The sequence below is a fragment of the Megalobrama amblycephala genome, unplaced genomic scaffold (assembly GCF_018812025.1).
Source record: "Megalobrama amblycephala isolate DHTTF-2021 unplaced genomic scaffold, ASM1881202v1 scaffold199, whole genome shotgun sequence".
Classification (NCBI taxonomy): domain Eukaryota; kingdom Metazoa; phylum Chordata; class Actinopteri; order Cypriniformes; family Xenocyprididae; genus Megalobrama; species Megalobrama amblycephala.
In genome coordinates this window covers 662,243-679,468 of record NW_025953336.1, presented here as the reverse complement: position 1 = coordinate 679,468, position 17,226 = coordinate 662,243, and the positions used below count along the sequence as shown (strand labels likewise).

Sequence of the window (17,226 nt, the reverse complement as noted above, 5' to 3'; positions counted from 1 at the left end):
GGAATTTAATCCAATGCCATGGTACAATGAGCACACTCGGGCCCTAAAAACTGCAGCCAGAAAAATGGAGCGTAGCTGGAAGAAAACAAAACTATTAGTATTTCGCATTTCGTGGAGAGAGAAAATGATTGAGTACAGAAAGGCCTTAAAAACTGCCAGATCTGCCTATTTTTCAAAACTCTTAGAAGAAAATAAACACAACCCTAGGTATTTATTTGATACAGTGGCTAAATTAACAAGAAATACAGCTTCAACTTCTGATGTTCCCAAAGAGCACAGCAGTAATGACTTTATGAACTTCTTTACTTGCAAGATTGATAATATTAGAGACAAAATTATAACCATGCAACCGTCTACTACAGTATCGTGTCAGACATTGCATTGTAGTGTCCCTGAGGAAAAATTCATTTCATTTACTGCTTTAGGAGAGGAAGAATTGTCTAAACTTGTTAAATCATCAAAATCAACAACATGTATGTTAGACCCTGTACCAACTAAGCTATTGAAAGAGATGCTTCCAGAAGTCATAGATCCCCTTCTTAATATTGTTAATTCATCTTTGTCATTAGGATACGTACCAAAAACTTTTAAGCTGGCTATTATTAAACCTCTTATTAAAAAACCACAACTAGATCCTAAAGAATTAGTCAATTACAGGCCGTTCTCAAATCTTACTTTTCTGTCAAAAATACTAGAAAAGGCAGTTTCATCGCAACTATGTTCCTTTTTAGAAAGAAATAATATCTGTGAGGATTTCCAGTCGGGATTTAGACCGTACCATAGTACTGAGACTGCTCTCATTAGAGTTACTAATGATTTGCTCTTATCATCAGATCGTGGTTGTATCTCTCTATTAGTGTTACTGGATCTTAGTGCTGCATTTGACACTATCGATCACAATATTCTCTTAAATAGACTTGAAAATTATGTTGGCATTAGTGGAATTGCATTGGCATGGTTCAAATCATACTTATCTGACCGTTATCAGTTTGTAGTAGTAAACGATGAGATATCATATCGATCACAAGTTAAATATGGAGTACCGCAAGGCTCAGTACTAGGACCATTGCTTTTCACTCTGTACATGCTACCCTTGGGAGATATCATTAGGAAGCATGGTGTTAGTTTTCATTGTTACGCTGATGATACTCAGCTCTATATTTCTTCACGCCCTGACGAAACTTACCAATTCACAAAATTAACAGAATGCATAGCTGATATAAAAAAACTGGTTGACCAGTAATTTCCTACTACTAAATTCAGAAAAAAACAGAGATTGTAATTTTTGGACCAAAAACTTCTTCACATAATAACCTAGAATACTGTCTAACACTTGATGGCTGCTCTGTTAAGTCTTCGTCGTCAGCTAGGAACCTGGGTGTGCTCTTTGATACCAATCTTTCATTTGAAGGCCATGTTACTAGCATCTGTAAAACCGCTTTCTTCCATCTTAAAAATATATCTAAACTACGACATATGCTCTCAATGAAGAATGCAGAACAGTTAGTTCATGCGTTCATGACCTCAAGGTTAGATTACTGTAACGCTCTACTGGGTGGTTGTTCCTCCCGCTTGATAAATAAACTACAGCTCGTACAAAATGCAGCAGCTAGAGTCCTTACTAGAACTAGGAAGTATGACCATATTAGCCCAGTTCTGTCATCACTGCATTGGCTTCCTGTTAAACATCGTATAGATTTTAAAATCTTGTTAATTACTTACAAAGCACTAAATGGTTTAGCTCCCCAGTACCTAAGCGAGCTCCTAATGCATTATAGTCCTTCACGTTTATTGCGATCTCAGAATTCAGGCCAGCTGATAATACCTAGAATATCAAAATCAACTGCAGGCGGTAGATCCTTCTCCTATTTGGCACCTAAACTGTGGAACAATCTTCCTAGCATTGTTCGGGATGCAGACACACTCTGTCAGTTTAAATCTAGACTAAAAACGCATCTCTTTAACCTGGCATACACATAACACATTATATATTTATATTTTCAAATCCATTAAAGGATTATTAGGCTGCATAAATTAGGTCAGCCGGAACCGGGAACACTTCCTATAACACCAGATGTACTTGTTACATCAGAAAAAGAATGGCATCTACGCTAATATTAGTCTTTCTGTTTATCCCGAGGTTTACTGTAGTCAACCGGATTCGGGGCCGTTTCCAGATGAGACAGAGGACCGGTGCCTTGACACGACCACAACGCAGCCCTGTATCAGCAGAGATCGAGTCGACTAGATCATCCATTGTGAAGACATCATCAACACGACAGCCAGTGCCACAGTTTCCTCAAAATTATAATCACGATTATTAATCATGTTTATTCTATCAAAAGAGTAATGTAACTATGGCTATTTTGCAAGTTCTTTACCAACCTACACTTCACCCAAAAGGCCTGTAGGTGGCACAAAGACTTAAATTTAACCAACTATGATAACTTCGTTAGATGGTAAATCAATACAAAACATGGTTTTGGTGAGCGCTTTGTAATATGTATTCACATTATATTTTAAAGCAACACAATTCGTTTGCAATAAGACAAACCAGATTCAAATTGCCCGGCAAATTCGTAAAGCAAAGAAAAATCATTGAAAAAATAGCTGATCAACATTATGAAAACTGGTAAAACCTTTAGGAACTTCAAAAGATAAAACAGCGAAATTCCTAATATTACTTCCAATATTTCCAAATTATGTTCATTTTCATAGAGCGGGACAATATCGTGACGATTATTTAAAATCAATCGAGAGAAGCAGATATGGTTATCGTGATAAAATACGATTAATCGTGCAGCCCTAATTTAATTTAATTTGACTTGACATTTGATATTCAACAGTATCCTTGACATTTATTCAACAGTGCTTTTGATCTGCCTGCATTGACACTATTCTTTAAAAGGAAAAAATATATACCAATTATCAATGTAAAGCTGCTTTGAAACAATCTGCATTGTAAAAAGCGCTATATAAATGAAGGTGACTTGACTTGACTTGATCAGCCGTATACCTCTTCATTTGTCCGTCAGATATTTTGACCTACATTCTCGCTACTCCGTTCATGTTTGAGCCGATCGCAGTCGGTTTCTTTGATCAAAAAGTTCCGTACTCTTTCAGAGCATGCGCATGGGTCTTCCTTACCGTATACCACCTAAAACACGGATACCCGGAAAATTCCGTGTTTGGCGGGGAAGCGTTTTTTAATAAAACCCGGAAAATTCCGTGTTTGGCGGGGAAAGAGTTAAAAGAAAATTTTGTATGTCATTTTGTTTCTTCAAAATGACCAGAAACACTGGTCCCCTCTTGGCCAGTATAGAGTGATAGTCCCCTGTTAGGCGTGTATGTGTGTGTGTGTGTGTTCCTGGTAAACCTTATGTTGTGGGGTTAACCCTATGTAATGTCCCCACAAGGATGGCAATACCAGAAATCTTTGTCCTAGTGGGGACATTTTTGGTACCCCTGAGGGAAACAGCTTATAAATCAAACTAAATGATGTTTTTTGCCAATGTAAAAAAAGCAGAAAGTTTTCTGTGATGGGTAGGTGTAGGGTTAGGTGATATAATATACAGTTTGTACAGTATGAAAATCATTGTTTCTATGGAAAGTGCACATAAAACATGGAAACCCAATGTGTGTGTGTGTATGTGTGTGTGTGTGTGTGTGTGTGTGTGTGTGTGTGTGTGTGTGTGTGTGTGTGTGTACGTATGTATCTAAGGTTCTGTTTACACTTCATATTAAGATACGCTTTGGTCGATCGGATCACAAATAAACAACACTAAATACAAGAGTAAACGGGGTCTAAAATGTTTTGAATTGTCCACTTTTGACCATTTCCAGAGGCAGTCGAAAACGCATTTATGGTCAAATGTGTTCAAACAGCCACAAAAGAACACCTACTCTCTTCCTACTTACCTTACGCGTAAGCATTATGGGAAGTAGGCTAGACCGATTTAAACCTTGTCAGCTGAAGACCCAAGTTTAGTTTGAAGACAAAACATATCAAGCACAATGTACTCTCAGCATTCCTGATTTCTAATGCGCACTCACCACGTTTAGTGTGGTCTTGTGGCTGTCAGAGCAGAAACAAAAGCTGATGCTCTCAGTTTGTTTTTCCATTGTCTCCGGGCACATTCATATGTAAATTTCACACACTTATTTAATCTATTAGATTAAAAAAAAAAAAAAAATTATATATATATATATATATATATATATATATATATATATATATATATATATATATATATATATATATATATATATATTCACTCACCCATAGACCGTCCCCTTTGAAGAAATCAGGACAGAAGTGGTTGAAAGTGAACAAAAGACACAGATTAAAACACCAGGTGTTAACTGGTATATGTCTCCCTCATCTACTTGTAATCTGATCGACCAAAACACAAATTACACACCAGGTGTAAACAGGGCCTAAGAGTGCAATATTCATACAAACTCTTTTACACTGACCTGAAGATTTCTCATCTCTTCTTCTTTCTTGCGACCATTTTCAAGAAGACCTGGAAGACAATATTAATAATTGATATTGAAAAGTCATCAAATAAATCATTCAATAATGGTCTTATCTAGCAAAACGATCGGTCATTTTTGAAAAAAATGTAAATGTATATGCTTTATATAAACAATTGATCGCCTTCCAAGTGGTTTTTCGAAAATGACCGATCGTTTTCGCTAGATAAGACCCTTATTAATTGTCTGGTATTGTTTAAAGCCCTTTGAAGCTGCACTGAAACTAATTTTGACCTTCAACCATTTGGAGGCCATTGAAGTCCACTATAGAAGAATAATCCTGGAATGTTTTCATCAAAAACCTTAATTTCTTTTCGACTCAATAAAGAAGGACATGGACATCTTGGATGACATGGGGGTGAGTAAATTATCAGGAAAAATTTTTTTTGAAAGTGAACTAATCCATTAAGTCCTGTAAGTTGTGAGGTGGGGCCTCCTTGGATCGAACTTGTTTGTTCAGCACATTCCACAGATGCTTGATTGGATTGAGATCTGGGGAATTTGGAGGCCAAGTCAACACCTCAAACTTGTTGTTGTGCTCCTCAAACCATTCCTGTACCATTTTTTGCTTTGTGGCAGGGCGCATTATCATGCTGAAAGAGGTCACAGCCACCAGGGAATACTGTTTCCATGAAAGGGTCTACATCAGGGCTCGTCAACTGGCGGCCCGCCAATCATATTCATCTGGCCCGCAGCACCCCAATCTCCCTCCTCCTCTTTTCTTGGCGGTGCAGCTAAATTTGGTTAGATACGTGGCCGCAGTTGCGCATTATATTATGTGTTCCGTATTTCTGTTGACGGAACCAGCGATATCAGTCATTCGTGAATTAATCATTCTTCTGTCTCGATTCTTTTCTGTGAATTGGCTAAACGCGCTTGCATAACAATCTGAATAGATTTGGATTCATTCGGACCACTCTGTCACTGAATCATCTGAGGTGATTTCTCGGTCAGACAAATACAGAACAAATAGCGCTGTTTTCATGTTTTTCACTAGTTTACTTTGAACTACGCAGCACGGCCCAGTGGATAACGGAACGAAAGCTTAAAGGAGCTGCATTTATTCCCAGTAATTATTAATTATTAATTATTATTATTATTCCATCATTATTAAACAGCGTTGTGACATCTAGTGAGAAATGCTTCAATTCGACACACACCTCTCATATACAAACTACAAATCACTTGATGATTAAACTAGTTTTAAATCGAATGAAACAGCCTCAACATTCCCAACAAGACTGATGAGGAAAACAGGAGAAATGTACCATGAATGAAGATAAGAATTTTAAATCCCAAAATCATCCACACAAACTTTTACCATGAATAAACTATAGTAAATTACCATGGTTTGTGGAAATATTTATATTGAAAACTATGTTATAGCCATTTATATTGCAATATATTTATTAGGTGGGTAGGGGAATATATAATTCATGTCTTTGTTAAGGTGTATTTCACCTGTGTTTAGGTGTTTTTATTGACTTATATAACATATCATAATATAATATCATTTGACAGTGGTAGTGAGTAGCCATGTATGGTCTTACATCACAGTTGTCTTCACCCCAACACCCCCCCTAAACTAATATATATACACACACACACACAAATTGGCCCTACATATACATATATATATATATATATATATAGAAGATGGGTCGTGCATGGATGCTTCCAGCATGACAATGACCCAAAACATACCACCAAGAAAACAAAGTGTATGTGTGTGTGTGTGTGTGTGGCTCAAGAAGCAAATTAAGGTCATGGAGTGGCCTAGCCAGATCACCAGACTTGTGGAGGGAGCTGAAACATTGAAGGGTGTACTCACACTAGATGATCTGAACCATGCCCGAGTGTGTTTGACCCACAAAGTCTGGTTCGTTTGACTACTGTGATTGCTCCGTACCGTGCCCGGGTGCAGTTCGTTTAACCTTCCCTGGCCTGCTTGGAAGAAGTGGGCCAGAGCACGGTTAATTAATTTAAAGGTGCCCTAGAATTAAATATTGAATTTATATTGGCATAGTTGAATAACAAGAGTTCAGTACATGGAAAAGACATACACTGAGTTTCAAACTCCATTGTTTCCTCCTTCTTATATAAATCTCATTTGTTTAAAAGACCTCCGAATAACAGGCGAATCTCAACTTAACACCGACTGTTACGTAACAGTCGGGGTGTACGCTCCCAATATTTGCATATGCCAGCCCATGTTCAAGCCATTAGACAAGGGCAGAACGTCTGGATGTGCACAGCTGAATCATCAGACTAGGTAAGCAAGCAAGAACAATAGTGAAAAATGGCAGATGGAGCAATAATAACTGACATGATCCATGATAACATGATATTTTTAGTGATATTTGTGAATTGTCTTTCTAAATGTTTTGTTAGCATTTTGCTAATGTACTGTTAAATGTGGTTTAAGTTACCATAGTTTCTTACTGTATTCACGGAGACAAGAGAGCCATCACTATTTTCATTTTTAAACACTTGCAGTCTGTATAATGCATAAACACAACTTCATTCTTTGTAAATCTCTCCAACAGTGTGTAATGTTAGCTTTAGCCACACAGCATAGCCTCAAACTCATTCAGAATCAAATGTAATGCATCCAAATAAATACTATACTTACATGATCCGATGTATGCAAGCAGCATGCATGACGAACATCTTGTAAAGATCCATTTTGAGGGTTATATTAGCTGTGTAAACTGTGTTTATGCTGTTCAAGGCAAGCACAAGCTCTGGGGGAGGGGGAGCACGAGAATTAAAGGGGCCGCAACCTATATATCGGTGCATAGTTAATGATGCCCCAAAATAGGCATTTAAAAAAATTAATTAAAAAAAATCTATGGGGTTTTTGAGCTGAAACTTCACAAACACATTCAGGGGACACCTTAGACTTATATTACATCTTTTAAAAAGACGTTCTAGGGCACCTTTAATGTTGCAGTCCGTAAGTTTTGCCTCTTTGTCACCATCTCTGTTTGAAACCTGCAATTGCAGTTGTTTGCGGAATTATCATCTTTACACGGGTTGTGCCTCGGCGCGACTCCTCAGCGCGGATGAATCTAACGTTTGCTGTCAGTCACCACAATGGTGTGGATACTGTACTGCGGAATCACAGATTGTAGTCTTAAAGTATGACCAAAGTAAGAATTTTCATCGAAAAATGTAAATTGAACAAGTAACATGTCTGCCACTTTTGTTCTGACCAGCTGAGGGGAAAAAAAGCATTACAGTAAATCGCGCTGCCAATGGTGATTAAATCTAACGGTTGCTTAGCTTGGATCACGTCAAACTGTGCAATTATTATTATTGTTACACTTTGTTCTCAAATTGTTAAATGTTAACAACATCAGCATTATGCAGATTTAGTGTGTATTAGCATTACCTGTAGATTTCAATTTCTGTACAGTCTAATCTCTAACGTTAATTTGTCATACCATACAATCCGCCATCAAAATGATACGTTTTTAATTATTGCAGCTGCTGTGAGAAAAGGCTATAAATGATCCGCTTCACATGCGATATAGCCTACTAGCTGGGACTATTTCTTTATGTAAACAGATGTGACGCAATGACACAAAGACAAACGGCGACATGCTTGAATTTCCCACGAAAACCCACCAGTACCACCCGAATTATAAAACATTATTACAAGCTTACCATTTTGAATTGGGCTAAGGTAAGGAGATAGTTTTAAACACTGGCTGGTTAATGTACTGGGTCAAAAATTGATTTTGGATAATTTTTAACCAAAAAAGTTACGGACAGCAGCTTTAATTAAATTAAGAATATTTACGTTTATAATGAGTTTGGTTCTCAACTTATTGATCAACAGGAATTGTAGTTTGTGAGTAAAGCTGAAAATTCCCCATCAACATCAGATGCCTCCGTAATAATTTTCTGATACGTGCAGCATAATCAGGTGAAAATCGCTGCACGCATAAATGATAAATCTATTAGGCAGTCTATTAGCGAAAGTGCTTTTCTTTCTGTTTTCTTCACAACATTAAGTTGCATCGTAAATGACATAAGTGTGTTCCAGCCTGAAATGTTAAGTGCAATGTGTGTGCAGACCAGCGGGGGAGTGAGGGAAATCACGCCAGGGCATGGTACAAGGAAACTGTGCCTAGTGTAAGTACACCCTGAGTTGCCAAGCGACAGCTAAAAACCTTAAATATTGAGAGAGGGTCTGTAAAGAGGAGTGGACCAAAATCCCCCCAGAGATGTGTACAAACTTGGTGACCAACTACAAGAAACGTCTTACCTCTGTGCTTGCCAAAAAGGGTTTCTCCACCAAGTACTAAGTCATGTTTTGCTTGGTGATCAAATACTTATTTCACTCACTGAAATGCAAATCATTTTATAAACATTTATACAATGTGTTTTTTCTGAATTTTTTGGTTGATTTTCTGTCTCTATCCATTAAAATGAACCTACTATAAACTGTTGATTTGAACTGTTGTCACACGCAGTTGGCGTAGTGAACGCAGAGCAGGCTTCCTGTTCCGTGTTTCCGTTTCCAGCTCCTGTGTCAGCATTACGTGCATGCAGGGTGCGATTTGTGAAAAAAACAGAGGGTGGGATGATTTGAAAAGTTTCACATGTGCATTTTAAGACGTTTTAAGGGCAACAAATTGGATAACAATAGCTTTAAATCCATGTCAACAAATACATACATGCATGCACAGTTTTGAGGCAGCTTTATTCGCATGTTTGGTAATTTCATGACTTCATTTACCTCAGAATAATGATGGTGCGTGCCCGTAGTTTCTTTTGCGCTTTATTTAAGCTATAATAAAGTAATTTGCATTGCGCGCAGACGCATTTGCGTGAGCAATTCTTGAGTGCACTCTGCGAGCACAGTAGGTTATAACGGCTGATTGGAGTTTTACTGACATAGCCTGACAACATCTCATCTGACCGCAATTCACTGTTGTTCAACTGAAGCTCCCTCATTGTCACCTGCACCTTTTCTGCACTTGTTTGACTAGCGCCTGGCGCTGAGGTGAGGTTGCGTGACTGAAAAGTGTCCGTTTGTTGTGGTCATAAAGAGACAGCTCTATATAAACACAGCGTTTCACTTTGCAATGTTTTAAAAAATATTTTTAATTTTGGTATTTTATATGCTCTGTTGGTGGTTTGTGGAGTAGCATCACCCGGGGGCGATATATTTTTTTACAAATTGCACACTGCATACATGCGTCGTGCTGCTCACCTGTACAGTGTCAGCCCGTACTGAGCCGGCTTTTGGACGTAAACACAGAAGCCTGCACTGCGTTCTAGTGTTGGGCGATATGCTCAATTTTCATATTGTCCAATCGTCAGCCTGTTTGATCGGCGATACACGATATTATCGTGCGCTCGTGCAGTTACATAGGCTATGCAGTGCGCATTTTGACTGAACATTTCAAGAAAGAGTCGGAGTTTGTGACTGTGAGAAAAGCTTGTGCTGTCTGAGTGCGCTAGTCTATCACACATGCACTTCAATAATCCCAAAGAAGGAAAGTTAATGTGTTTACATGCCGTGAGAAACTGGGGTAAGGGGCAAAAAAAATCTAGCTGTGTCAATCAGTTTATGATGTTAAACGGATAATGAAAGTGAAAGCAAAACTTTTGGCATCTGTTGCTACATTAAAGGCGCATTCTCTCAGAGACGACAAGATGAATCTACCTCAGTGCTGACAATGGTATTCTATATCTTAGTTTACTGGCTTAATATTTCTCTTATAGGCTATTTCTCGCTGACCATAGCCTACATTAATGACAGTGAAAAATGAGAAGAATCAATATTTCTTGTTAAACGACATTTTTTTAAGGCGTTGTTTGAAGCTGCTTTTGATTTTCACAGACAGCAGATTTGCTGTGTTCGAACCTAAAGACTGTTAGCTAAGCCTATAGCCTATAATTTTAGTGATAATATAAATAATAATAATTTGTAATTGTATTGTTATTAGTGTTATTAATGTCATTAAATATTTTGTGAATATGCTATGGAAACAAAAAATGCTGGCAAACAGAAATGCCGTTTTCATCTTGGCTTAAACAAGAATGATGCGTCTCTTTTATAACAAGCACGATTGCCTTGCAATTCAGTTTTGATGTGGAATGTAGTTTTGTAGTATGTTTTAAAAATGGTTTTCATTGAGGAATCTTCAATATGCACGTGTTGGTGTCGCAAGTGTGATTATGTGGTGATGTCATTATAAAATTAGGCAAGGCAGATGAATTGTAGGTCCTAATGTTTATTTAATAATAATAATAATAATAATAATAATAATAATAGCCCTATGATAGTAACAATAATACTAATAATATAGATTAATGGGAAAATGACCCATTATCATCTTGATATCATCAAAGGCATCAGCCCTCAGCGAAATGTCTGACTATCATCGATACACAATACTATCGTCTATTGGCACAACCCTACTGCATTCACTACGTCAACTGCATATGACAACAGTTCAAATTGTTTAATAAAGTCGTTATTTTTGTTTTGTTTTTGTGCACAAAAAGTATTGTCGTCACTCCGTAACATTAAGGTTGAACCACTGTAGTCACGTTGACTATTTTAACGTGGTCTTTAATACCTTTCTGGACCTCAAAAGGTGCAATGATGTTGCTGCCTATGTGTGGTTCAGAAACCCTCAGATTTCATCAAAAAAATCTAAATTTGTGTTCCGAAGATGAACGAAGGTCTTACGGGTCTGGGACGACATGAGGGTAAGTACTTAAAGGGATAGTTCATCTTCTTTCAGACAAACACAATCAAAGACATTTAATATCCTTGCTCTCCAAAGATATATAATGGTAGAGAATGGGGGACCTGTTTTGAAGACAAAAATAAATGCATCCATCCATCATAAATATAATCCATACAGCTCCAGGGGGCTAATAAAGGCCTTCTGAAGTGAAGCGATGAGTTTTTGTAAGAAAAATATCCATATTTAAAGGGGACCTATTATGCAAAATTCACTTTTGCATGGTGTTTGGACATAAATGTGTGTTGGCAGTGTGTGTACACAACCACCCCATAATGGTAAAAATCCAACCATTCCTTTTTTTTTTAATCCCTATGAATTATAGGCAGTGACTCAGAGCAAGCCGTTTGCAGGTTCCTGGCAATGTGACGTCACATTAGCCACAGGCCCCGTCCATGAATGTTGACAGACACTGCCTTTTTAACATAGAACCGCCCTGAGCAAGTTCACAGCGAGTTGTACATTGTCTGCCATTTCTGCACTGACAAAAATGTCTCCCAAGTGTTTTAGGTGTTCTGTAGATGGATAGATTAATCCACATAGCTCTCTCAATTTACTCCCTAAATCTGAGCCACTGAAGACAAGGTGGATTAATTTTGTTTTCAAAGAAAATGCTCCCTCAACTTCACCTCAATTCGTTTATGTCTGCGCGAATCATTTCACACCGGACTGCTTTGTGAACGAATTTCAATACAAAGGGACAATACAAAACAGAGCTTGTGCTAAAAATTTGTTACTCAAGGATAGATCAGTAAACTGTTTGTGATCCAGCTTACAGTCTCCAGAGTGATACTGGATACGGCAGTAATGAAGGTGAGAGCACTTTATTACAGTTCATCGGAGTTGATTTATGGATATAAAGTTTACCAGTTTATTAAGCACCACCCGAAAAGGTGGTCTTTATATATTTGTTTACTGTTAGTTGTAAAGAGTGTTTCTGTGTACTTCACTATGTATGTTGATGATAATGCAAGGGAGAGAGAGAGAGGAGAGAGAGAGAGAGAGAGAGAGAGAGAGAGAGAGAGTTTATGGATAATATTTTAATGCACACTTGCACTGTGTTTTATTAAGCTCCTACAGAGATTTTCTAGAGTGAAAACAAACGCTTCATATTTTGTGTGAAGTACAATAAATGTTATAAAATTCATCGGTAAACACACTTGTACTAATATAGTGGATAAAAACAAGAAAACAATATAAGTTATAACCATAATTAAAGCTGCAAGCAGCGATGAAAGGGCCCTCGCACCTGGGCTCACTGCCACCCGTTGGCCTTAGGTAAACAGTGGGCTACATGCATGTAAGCGAATAAATACAAGGGAGATATGGCAAAGTCATTTCAAAGTGCCACACTTCCTGCTGCCAACAGGTGGCGCTTTGAATGTAACTGAATATTGCCATGTAGATGACTTCAGGCTAGGACTGTTATCAAACATGTGAAGTTTGGAGCAGATCAGACATTGTATGCCTGAGTTACAACTTCCTGTTTCGTGGCATTAATCGCATACATTAGCACTTAGCCAAGTGTTGCATGATTTAACATGTTTCTAATATGTTTGGATATTCGTGGCATATTGAAATGTGTTTCTGGGAGTGAATTACAGTGTAAAGCATGCCATTTCCTGTTGCCAGCAGGTGGCTCTATGACTAACTAAATATTGGCATATAGATGTCTTTATGCCAGGACTCTTATCACACATGTGAAGTTTGGGGCAGATCGGACATTGTATGCCCGAGTTACAACAGCTTCATCGTTCAGGGCGAAATATCAGACTTTGTCAGGCCGCCATGGACACACCGTTTAACGAAAAATTTAGATCTTCGCAATTTAACATAGCTAAGGCCTTAAGATTAGACTGACCAAATATGATGTGGTTCTGTTTAAATGTCTATGAGGAGTTAATCACAGTGTAAAACATGTCATTTCTTGTTGCCCGCAGGTGGCACTATGCCTATAACTACATATTCCCATGTAGATGTCTTCAGGCCAGGATTCTAATAAAACATGTGAAGTTTGGGGCAGATCGTACATTGTATGCCCGAGTTACAACAACTTCCTGTTTCATGGCAAAACATCGAATTTTGTCAGGCCACCATGGACACGCCCATGGACACGACCAAATATGACCTTGATCCGATTAAAGCTCTGAGAGGAGTTCGCTAAAGTAGAACGTGTGGAAATGGCAAAAACTGCCAAAATTTTGTAGAGAAAATTCAAAATATCTGACTTCCTGTTGGGTTTACAGATTTTGCACCCAGTAATTTTTTTGTAGGTATTGGGATGTTACATCTGTCTACCGAATTTCATACCTGTAAGGGAAACGTAGCACGAAGGGCACTTAAAGGAAATTTTGTAGGTGGCGCTATTGAGCCATTTTGCCACACCTAATTCTAAAACCCATATCAGACGTACATTTTCACCACTTCTGACGCATGTGCAAAGGATCATGAGTTTTCGAGCATGTTTAAGCCCTCAAAAATGCGATTCATTTCGGAGAAGAAGAATAAATATAGCTGTGAGCAGTGATGGTGGGCCCAAGCCCGGTGGCACTGCCACCCCGGTGGATTCAGGGCAACTGTGCACAGCGGGCAATAGGCATTTAAAATGGTTAAACATCAAAGGACTATGTCAAATTCACTCCACATTTACTGCACTACAAGGTGGCACTATAGAGCCCCTCCTCCGTGCCCATTTTCAAAGGACTACATGTGTATGTTTTAACATTATTCTGATGAAGTTTGAAGCAAATCGGGTAAAAATAACAGGGTGATCTCAATGTATGCTGAAAGTGACACACTTTCTACTGCCAGTTGGTGGTGCTATAACTTTGAATCACAATAGTCACATCCATGTGATCAGCCTTGCAGAATGAACACAGTGTCGAAGAGTCATCAAAATCAATTAATGTATGCAGAAGTTATAACACTTTGTTTCCCTTTATGTGCCATAAATTTGTTGCTTCGCCACGGCCAAACCGTTTGAGATATTCAAAATCCGTTTGCAATTAAACAACTTCAATGTATTAGCACCAAGTTAAAAAATTTTGCTGTAAATTGTATAAACCCTGTAGGAGTAGTAGTATAAAATTAATAGCCTGTTTTTTCAAAAAATTAACATTCAGACCAAATTGGCTGACTTCCTGTTGGTCGGAGCTAATGAATGTAAATTAGAAAATTGTCCGGCTTGATGAGAACAATATGTGTACCGAGTTTGGTGACTGTAGGAAAAACTTACCCCCCCACTTTTGTCAAAAGGTGGCGCTACTGAGCCCCTGCACCATGCTCATGTCTATGGCTTTGTCCATGTCTACTGGTTGACAATATTGATGTGTGTGTTGTAGCGAAAATTAACTCAAAGGGGAAATATTAATAATTATTCATAACTCATTATGATTATTAATTATGATTAATTATGAATATGCAAATCCGTTAATCAGATGAACTGGACGTAGCTACATTAAAATTAACATTACAATCAGTTAACCTGTTCGTCCAGTGAACGCTCAGTGTTGATTGTTTATTAATTCTAAGAAATGTCAATTTCCAAGTTATGGAAAAATAATATTTCTTATTGTACTGTACTACTCAGAGCACGTAGTCCGGATCTATCACTTAAGAGGCAATTCATTAGCAGACGGAGTCAGAACCAAACGTGTATTGTGCACAATCTTTATTAACTAACTCACAAACACATAACTAAACTAACAAACACATAACATAACATACATAAAGGGTCACACACACACACACACACACACACACACACACACACACACACACGCAAGTCAGAATGAGTAATGATAGTGTTGAACCGGAAGAGATGCTGTTACTAGAGCTACATGAAATGTCAAAGGCAATCTGGAAAGGAATCATCAGTTTCTTCAGCAATAGCAAGGTAAGTCTTACAAATTAATACTAACTCGCTGTTTAGTGTTAAAATGTACGATACTTGCAAGATGCCCTTAGGCTGAGGAGCATCGGCTCTGCCATCTGAGGAGAGATCTTGGGTGATTCAGTCCGAAGTTATTGCCAGTTTTTCCATGTTGGATGAGGAGCACATGGCTCGTTTGTAGGCCGAGGCCTACAGGCCTTGCAGGCCTGGCCTAGGCCGGCCGCAAGGAGATCGATTCGGTCGTTCAGAAGCAAGGAGAAAAAAAAGGGGAGTGGCACTGTTCGTTGGTTTTTAACCTCTGGTCAAAGTCACACCTCTCAGTTGTTGACCGGACCAATGAAAATGTTGTAATTCTGGGTGGCAACACCCCTCCTGTCAGGGCTTTTACAACCCAGAAAGATTAACAAGCTGAGTTCTTGAATCAGAACTATTAAAGATTCTTTTAATACTGATGTGTTGCACAGGTATGGATGTACCGCATACACAAGCATTTAAATCTTCCCGCTACGAACGTATAGACACTAAACATGGCATGATTGAAGTTACCGTGCAGGTCATAACATTTAACAATCATCAAACATGTAAATACAATGAGTACAATACAACATCAGTAATAATGGATACCATTTCCTGAGAAGGATTTATTTATAGCACAGTCTGTCTATACATTAATGCCATAGAGTCTGTGTTCTGTGTGGAAAATGCAGGGAAGATGCAGATTTTCTGTGTCTCTACTCTGTTCTCCATGCGGCAACCGCATTCCTCGGTGCAATAAACTTGTAACTGAAAACTTCCCGGGGGATGGGGACAGACTCCAGAGTGAGCTTAAAACTATTGGTTAACTAACCAATAATTGTGTCTGATTTGCCTCAGTCATTACAGTGTCGAGTTTCATACAATTTGAAGCATGTTAAAAGCCTCAAAAACACTCAAGAATATTATTAAAGTTTGATGTGTTGCCATGGCAACAATATTTAAAATATCAAAAATCCTGTCACAGGTCTACATCTGCTGTGTATTGACATTGCACTGATGAAGTTTGAAGCAAATCAGGTAAAAATAACAGAGTGAACTCAATGCATTTTGAAAGTGGCACACTTCTTGCTGCCAGTTGGTGGCGCTATAACTTTGACTCACAATAGTCACATCCATGTGATCAGACTCCTATAACCAACACACAGCTGAAGTTTCATAAACATCAATCAGTGTATTCAGACATTATAACACATTTCCTGTTTCTCTTTTCTCGCCATAAATTCGTTGCCTCGCCACGGCCAAACCGTTCGAGATGTAAAAAATCCGCTGGAAATTTTTCATTATCAGTGTCTTGACTTCATGCTGACCGAGTTTGGTGGTGATCGGATTAATTGCCTAGGAGGAGTATATCAAATTCCAGAGCATGCATTTTTCAAACAACCCTTAATAGCTGACTTCCTGTTGGGGTGGCGTTTAACTTAGAGCATGAAAGTTGTTCGGCCTGATGAGGTCTATATGTGTACCGAGTTTCATACTAATACATGCAAGTGTGTTCAATATATGGACGAAGTTTTCGGACTTTTTTCAAGGGGGCGCTCTCGAGCCCCCCTGCCACGCCCGGGTACCAGCTTCTGCCCGGGTACCAGCTTCTGCCCGGCCCCGATGGCCGCAGATTCCAATGTGTGTGGCAACTGTGCACAGCAGGCAATAGGCAGTTAAAACGGTTAAACATCGAAGGACTATGTCAAATTCACTCTACATTTACTGCACTATAAGGTGGTGCTATTGAGCCCCTCTTCCCTGCCCGATTCTAAGGCTTTGCCCATGTCTACTGGCTAACAATCCTGATGTGTGTGTTGAGTTTCAAACAATTTGAAGCATGCTAAGAGTCTCAAAAGCATCCAAAACAAATATTAAACTTTGATGAGTTGCCAAGGCAACTGTGTTTGAGATATCACAATTCTTTTCAAAGGTCTACTGTACATCTGCCATGTTTTGACATTATTCAAATGAAGTTTGAAGCAAATCAGGTAAAAATAAGATGGTGATCTC

The 17,226-nt window shown here is 38.5% G+C and overlaps 1 protein-coding gene across 2 annotated transcripts in view; it reads right to left on the bottom strand.

The window, feature by feature from the left end:
• Positions 1 to 17,226, bottom strand: part of LOC125260920 (centrosomal protein of 128 kDa-like) — a 106,898-nt gene that overhangs the window by 50,314 nt on the left and 39,358 nt on the right. For both annotated transcript variants that reach the window (XM_048179424.1, XM_048179425.1), the window contains exon 3: positions 4,477 to 4,526. In XM_048179424.1, the coding sequence (XP_048035381.1) occupies positions 4,477 to 4,491 (15 nt within the window). In that variant the 5' untranslated portion in view covers positions 4,492 to 4,526. The remainder of the gene's footprint in view (positions 1 to 4,476; positions 4,527 to 17,226) is intronic.